This window comes from Caloenas nicobarica, chromosome 4 (genome assembly GCF_036013445.1).
Source record: "Caloenas nicobarica isolate bCalNic1 chromosome 4, bCalNic1.hap1, whole genome shotgun sequence".
In the NCBI taxonomy this organism is placed as follows: Eukaryota; Metazoa; Chordata; class Aves; order Columbiformes; family Columbidae; genus Caloenas; species Caloenas nicobarica.
Genome location: NC_088248.1, coordinates 60145341 through 60153139, shown reverse-complemented (window position 1 = coordinate 60153139; position 7799 = coordinate 60145341). Strand labels below are relative to the sequence as shown.

At 41.5% G+C, this 7799-nt stretch overlaps 1 protein-coding gene across 1 annotated transcript in view; it reads right to left on the bottom strand.

Annotated features, from left to right (window-relative positions):
- Positions 1 to 2847: 2847 nt before the first annotated feature.
- Positions 2848 to 7799, bottom strand: part of DHX15 (DEAH-box helicase 15) — a 47086-nt gene continuing 42134 nt past the window's right edge. Inside the window, exons 13-14 of the mRNA XM_065633260.1 lie at positions 4745 to 4914; positions 2848 to 3524 (exon numbers count right to left, since the gene is read on the bottom strand). Of these exons, the coding sequence (XP_065489332.1) occupies positions 3407 to 3524; positions 4745 to 4914 (288 nt within the window). The 3' untranslated portion in view covers positions 2848 to 3406. The remainder of the gene's footprint in view (positions 3525 to 4744; positions 4915 to 7799) is intronic.

The window sequence follows — 7799 nt, the reverse complement described above, 5'->3', positions numbered from 1 at the left end:
TTTAATTGTTGCAAGAGGCAGACAGTGACCTTCACATATTCACAGATACGGTGGCCTCATTCCTACACCACATTCTTGATCTATTTTTGTTTCTTTGGGCAACCTTTTTTGACAGTTTTTTCCACTAGAAAAATGGGAAAGAGGTTCTTCACCTTTCAACATTTATGAAAAACCAGGGCTATTGTCAAAACCGAGTCATTCTGCATGCATCTGTTGTATCCCTGAGAGAACTCTAGCTAAGAAGAGGGTTTCTGACACAGTTTCCCTTCAGGACCTAGAAAACCTCTTTCTCCAAGCAGCCCTGGCATCCCTTCCATCACTCCTTCAGAAGGGGTCAGTTACTTCTTAGGTAACTTGCTCCCTTCCCACTGCTATATGGCTCTAAAATCACATCTTAAAAAAAAAATCTAAAAAAGGCAAAATTTGCAGTAACTCTAAGGTGTCCACAGTGATTTAAGTGAGTCTATGTGGCACTGCCCCAAACCTTGGAATACTCCCAGTTGTCAGGAATCAGCATTGTGCAGTAGAACAGCGAGTGCGCGACGCCTGCACAGGACAGGGAGCTCCCCCCGCCCTGGAAGCATCCTCCACTACACAACCCTTAGTGAAGGAGCGACTGTACTCAGCACATACAGTCTGGTAGGAAAAAATGCGTTAGTCCTAAACTGAAGTGTTGCAAGTGCTTTGCCTGTCAGTTCTTCAGTTGGTTAAGTGTTTTCCAGGGGATCACGATGACATGCAAATGTCACGCAAGTATCACATCCACCAGGTTCCCAAGGTGCTTCAGTACCAGTCCCCAGATCTCTGGGGTGTCCCAAGAGCCGGTCTGCTTCTCACAGCTCTGCACCCGCTGCCAGCAGAGGGCACGGGGCCCGCTCTGTCCTCAGTAGCAGCTGGGACACCCCAAAACCTCCCAATTAAGCCAGTGACACCACTGCACCTCAGTGTTTTCAGGTGGACTGCACAGGTGTCACGGACTTAATTGGGTTGCACAGCTGTCAGAGGATGTTAATTTGGCCTGTAGGATTTGTGTTCCTGGTAGGTAAGATAGAGTGAAAGATCCCAGGTTGCCTGTCACAGCCAGAGCAGAGATTGAGGGTATGACAATTAAAACAAAACAAAAAAAAAAGAAAACCAGGCCAAAGTCCCTCCTGCATCAAGTCCCACAGCCATCTGCTCCCCTGTCCGCAAGTACCAGCGCTACCACAGCCCGTGCCAGCTGGTGCTGGGTCCTCAAGGGATTTCACGCAGAGAACTGGCTGTGTGCGTGGACCTTGCCGTACCCAGGGAAAGCCACACAGGAAGCGGTTCTACACCATTTAGCTGGAGGCTGCACACAAATACTAGAGAAATTCTTACCTGGGGAGCCGGCAGTTTTCAGCATTACTCAGCGCAGCTCTGCCACCCTCCAGAAGGGCGATAAGCAAACCATCGCGAAACCCCACAATATGAACTGGAGTTACCCTAGAGCAGGAACTTGTAATAAAACAGTTGTCTGCTTAGGAATGCTAGTTTGAAATCAAACTGTTTAAATTCTGGCCCCCCATGTTTTTTAAATAAAAACACCTGTAACTGCAGTCAGAAAACTTAGTATTTTATGAAGAGTCAACCTCCCTCCTTCCTACTGAAAGCTGCACAGGGCAAGGCGGCCCAGACCCACTCCACAGTGCCTGCAGACAGGGAGATCCCCACTCCTTACTTGCAAACAAGGCAGACTCACAAGTCCCACGCTGTATTCTAAATTCAATCAAATTTTTTGCTTCAGACATGTTTTCTTTCACACTACTGTTTTCATTGCTAACAAAGATTTTTAGATATTCTCCAGTCCCCCTCACGTAAACAGCATTTTAGAAAAAAAACCCTGGAATTAAAAAAGAATCCTCAAGTTACTTGATTCCAACTAATTTTGTAGCCAACTGCCATGATTTAAAGAGGAAACCCCCCAAATCAGGGCAAGAGCAAGAGCTGCTCCAGCTTCTCTCGGCCAGAAGAACCAAATCTCAGTGTACTCCAGGAAAAGCAAAAACTGAAATCTGACCAACTATGTTAAATCATAGAATGACGCAATGGGTCAGGTTGGAAGGGACCTTTAAAGATCATCTAGTTCCAACCCCCCTGCCATGGGCAGGGACGCCTTCCACTAGACCAGGTTGCTCCATCCAGCCTGGCCTTGAACACTTCCAGGGATGGGGCATTCACAGCTTTTCTGGGCAGCCTGTTCCAGTGCCTCACCAGCCTTATGGTGAAGAATTTTTTCCTTATACCTCTTCTAAATCTACTCCCAGTTTAAAGCCATTACCCCTTGTCCTATCAGTACGTGCCCTTGTAACAAGTCCCTCTCTAGCTTTCTTGGAAGCCCCTTTGGGTACCAGCAGGCTGCTAGAAGGTCTCCCCAGAACCTTCTTCAGGCTGAACAACCCCAACCCTCTCAGCCTGTTGTCAGAGGAGGGGTGCTCCAGCCCTCTGATCAGATCTTAGTAGAAATTCCACATGGGATTAGCTTCCCAAATTAAAAATGCTGTTGAGTCATATTTCACTAAAAATCACTACAAAATTACAACAGTGCAATGTAATTTGACCTACAGTGTCACTTCAGAATTGTGTTGATCTTAAACTGTATCTGAACATTGCCCAGCAGGGTGATTTCTAACTGGCCACAGACACTTCACTTTACAGGACATGTTACTACAGTTCTGTTTGAAAAAAGCACTCTCCAAGAAATTCTGCATGCATTTCACTTCTAAAACAATTTCCTACATAACTTAAACAAATTTGCAACGGATCTACACTGTATGTATGATATTGATGTCACCGTAATTGTGCTGCTTAAGCATCTACACTTAATATTAAAATATTAACTATTGCCATGTCAATAAAACAGCAGTTTAATGGGAGACTAAAGGGCTTCTCATGTTTTGATCAAAACAATAGAAATACTGACATACTGTGGCAAAAAAATTAGTATAAATAGACTTTATTGAAGTCAGTACCTTTGTACTGAAGCTGAAGATTGTGTCTACATAAGCACAAGTTGTAACATTTCACAACTTCTAAAAGGAATGTCAACAATTACAACGATCATGCATACCATGGTCGATAATCACATTTTTAGAAGCATTTTCAACCATTTCTAAAGAAATGCTTATAACATTGTTATATATAGAACTACTTTCAATAAACTGCAAAACATTGATCAGCTTTTCCAGTATGAGCTACAGTGTCAACACAAAAGGGAGGCATAAATGTTTAATTTATGAAATCAGAATGGAATATTTACTGTAAAGAAAAATTTAAAAGCTTTCAAATAAAGGCCATTATTGAACCAAAGTGAAGAGCACAACTTGAACTTTGAATCCTTTCATCTCTTAAAGCTGTCCTCTGAATAACTTCAGTTCAAAGCATAAATTCAGTACTGCGAGTATTCCTTGGACTGAAGTTTGGCAATGATGCGATCCAACTGCCTCTTTGCTTCACACTGTGGAAAATTGCTCATGTCATAATATTGAGGGGCAATTTTCACCAGCCTGTCGAAAAAGGAAAAGTTTGTTACTAATACTCAAACTTGAAGATGCATCCTACAGAAATTCTACAACTGAGGGAAACAAAGATTATCCGCTATTTTTTCAAGTCATTCTGCTATTCTAAAATTAATGGACGTTTACAGACATGCACACACATTTACATCTCAGTCCCCTCCTGCACAAGTGCCCAAATCCAAAGCAAACCCACATGAACCTGAGTGTCAGCCAGGCGCTCCTGCTCAGCCTGGTGTCCCTGACAGACCCACGCTGCTGCCTCAGCAGCCCGTACAGTCAGACCTGCTGCTTCATGTCAAAGCCCACAGGAGTCCACCCAAACATCAGTTTATGCAGGAGCACGGATGAGCCATAGCTGTTTTAAGCTTAAAAACGCAACCAAGGCCACAGGATTCTGCTTTAGGCTATACAGCGCTCGTTCAGAAAAATACTTCTAAGGAAGGGTTCAAACATATATTTTCCATTAAAATGCTATGGACAATACCATATATATATATATATATATGCGCTATGTTTTATGGCTTACGAATCTTTAAACACTTTTTGCAAAACAGCACAGTATTAACAACAGTTTAAGAACCTGCCACGTCCCCAAAGCTTACAGCTTGGCAGTTTAAGTACAACCTTAAATATGGACAAGACCTCTGCTTGTCTGCAGAGGATCAGGCCTCCATATCCTTGATATGCACACTGTTGACTAATAAATATTAGAACAAAGTAGGCTGTACCAGTATTACCACCTCTTCCCTTCATATTTTAAAATGGCACCAAATCCGGTTGAGATCCTTGTGGAAAAATTACAGACACGTACTGCCGAGAGATGTCCTCAATCTTGACAACAGAGGCACCTACCAGTATCTCTTCGCTTAGGTACACAAGTGGGTGCTAGGACACATCCCCAAACCTACCATCTTCCAGCAGTTCCTTTCCAATAGGCTGACTGAAGTAACTGGGTTCAAGTCAAGCGTCTCTCTGTGCACTGTATATAGAGCCTGGGCACCTGAGTTTTCAACGCAGCTCCCTCAAACAGGAACAGGTATCCCCAAAGAAAACCTTCAGTCCTCTACAAGATCTCAAGTCCATGCCATTGCCATTCCCCAAACCGTTTTAATAACATTAGCTTCAGGAAACGTGAAAGGAATTACCTCAATTTTGAAAAGGAAAAAGAAAAACAGGAGCTTTACAGTAGGTCATGACTTGTGACTTACCATTCTGGCTTGATGTCTGTACATGTCCGGATGTAATTCTTTGTTGTAAGGACAAACTCATTGTAGAGCACCCACTCTGGCTTATGATCAAGAACGGTGGAGGGATGCAACTGCACCACCTGGTTATCTTTTACTGTTAAGTAATGCCCTGTTCGTTCCAAATGTGCCACCTAAGTAAAAAGACATTCTTTCATTACCACAGGTAACTTTTGAATTAAGTTATTTTGAGCTGTTAAGTGTTCTATACAAAATAGACCATCCCAGCTTTCAAACCTCATCTAAATTTGGCACATTACTTGACCACTTCAACTATTCGTGGCTGTGGGTTTTGGGTTTTTTTTTGTTGTTTTGTTTGTTTGGGTTTGGGGGTTTTTTGGGTTTTTTTAAATAGACACAATCAAGATGCCAGATGTTTTTGGTGACTGCTATGGCAGGTGCATATTCTAACATAAAATTCCAGCAACATACAAACATAGTTCTCACCCAAGGAGAAGCAGCATTATTAGAACAGCAGCAATGCAAACAGAAGTATGGGAAGGGAACATCTACTGGACAGGTTTTAACATCAAAGTCAACTGTGGTCTACAGACATCTGCTTCAAGCACCTCACTGCAGTAGCTACTGTGGGACCAGTAAGCCACATTATCCCTTCAAGTTTTTATTAGTGCAGTGTTTCTGTAGTAATTTTACTCATGCACATTTTATTCTGCAAATCCTCTCATATGGTAAACCTGAAAAATACATGTCAGTTCAATAAAATGGTAAGTTTAGTATGTCAGAAATAAGAGTGTTGTTACAGTGTGACTTCAGAGCTGGAAAATGTAAGCTCAGCACCACACTTCTGCTGTGACCTTGGTGAAAATCAATTAACCTCTCTCTGGCCAAGCTTCTCGCTCTATGAAAGGGAATAATGCCTACCTCGCCAAGATGCTCTGATATCGAGCTCATTAAGATCTGTAAGGCAGACAGTTATCCCTAGAAGGATATCCCCTGTAAGAACAGTTAATCTAACAGAACAGGTAACTAAAATTAACCTTTTGATACTTGTAACTCAAGATGACCTCAGTACTTTTTTCATTACATATATATATACACACACACAGAGAAATACTGTAAAAGGATTAAGCAAGGCGGACAATGGCTGAAAAGACATTTTTAATCATATCACCATTAGCTGATTTCCTTTAATGCAGACTCTGTAATTCCTTGTTTTCTTAATTCCTAGGTGTATCTCCTTTTTTTTTCCTCTCCTAGTGAAAGGTAAATTCCATCTGTTAGACTAAAACGCCAGGATTTCTAAAGCAATAGCTACCTCAAGTTTTAACTCAGAGTATCTCCTTAGTAACAAATTACTTATTGAGTGTGCTTCTCGTATATTTTATGACATCAATATCCAGAACATGTTTTAGGAGTGGAACAAAGTATTTCAATAGTCTGCAAATATTTTCACTTAAGATTTTAGAGATTACACTGCTACTTTATTTCAAGTCTGGGGAGCCAACAGAGACTTTTTAAAACAGAGATTAACAGTGCACTGTCTGTAACCATTTAGGCTTAATTTCATTCAACTCAATCCAATGTTTGCAAAATTGAATTGCAGTATACCTGCAAACCAGACTAGAAACTCATCTGTCACAGACCTAGCACAATCATGGCACTTATGTTGCTGTGGGATTATGCTTTTTTTTTTAAACAAAGTTGTTGGTTGTGTGTTGGTTTTTTGTTGTTTTGGGGGAGTTTTTTGTTGTTTTTGGTGGGGGGGGGGGGGGGTTTGTTTTTTTTTTTTAATCCATTTCATTTTTCAGATCACAAGTAAAGCACGTGTACAAAAATATTTTGGTGCTTTACCTGTTTCTGTTCTTCCTATAAGAGGACAGAAGAAGTCACTAATTCAGAATGGGCTCAGGCCAGCCCCAAGGCTGACATAAGGGAGTGAATGAAGACACACAGGAGGCAGCACATAAACTTACACTCCTTTGAACCCCTGGCACATAACCACTTCTAGTGACTGTAAAACACAGTGCAGTGGTGGTTGGGCCAGATGTCCTCCAGAGGTCACTTCCAACCTCAAAAGTTCTGCAATTCTGTTGTGTTTCAGAGTATGAAAACCATGAGCTCCCACAGAAACCATAGAATCGTACGAAGCATGTCTATGAAATGGGTTCGCTTTCCAGTGAGTAGTGGTAGCAAACAAGATACCAGGGAACACACGTAAACACTGAGATCATCAAGGAATTTGTCATGTATCAGTACAGAACATTTGTGCATTAGGCTATCCGAACAAAGAACAAGGCTGTAAAATGGAGGGAAACGCTATCAACACTACTGACCACACAACATACGGAGCTACACAAACATGGCTAGAAGGATCAGAGAGCAAAGCCGGCCCATGCATCGCTGCAACAGGTTGCTCTACAGACTGAGAAAGCTCACCTGCAGATGCCTGAGAGACAATTATAATGCTTTTATCGACATGACAAACCCACATGGAAAAAGTGGCCACCACAGCACATGCCACCATAGGAAAAGGTTTTAGCTCACATTCTCCTAACAGAGATGTCAAGGATGTCACATTAAGAGTGACACACCCTCCTCTGAAATTTTAAGTGTGCTTGTGCTTATTTATTATCTATCATGTCACTGAGCCCAGGGGTCTTTAGTCAAACATGTCAAACACTGTCAATGCAAACAACACTTAAAAGGGTATAAGCAGGAATAGCATCACAAGATCCAACCTATTTTAGATTAGAAGTTACAAATTTTGGCAGGCTCATCTTGACAGTTTAGAGAAATGATTTTTTTTTATGGTCTTTTTGAAGAAAGAATGCTAGCATGCACCAAAGAAGCAATGTCAGTTGCTTGGATTTCTGAAATTTCTGCTTGCAGAGCAAGCAACAGTGTTTCTGAAGCTATTAAAAATTTTTAAACTGATCTTCTGCATTCTTAAAGAGCAAAATGAATACTATGAAATGCACTGGTGACCACCTTAGTGTCATAGGTTTATTTTATTACCATTCTATTATTGCAGGAGTCTGAGTATGTAAAGACTTCAAAA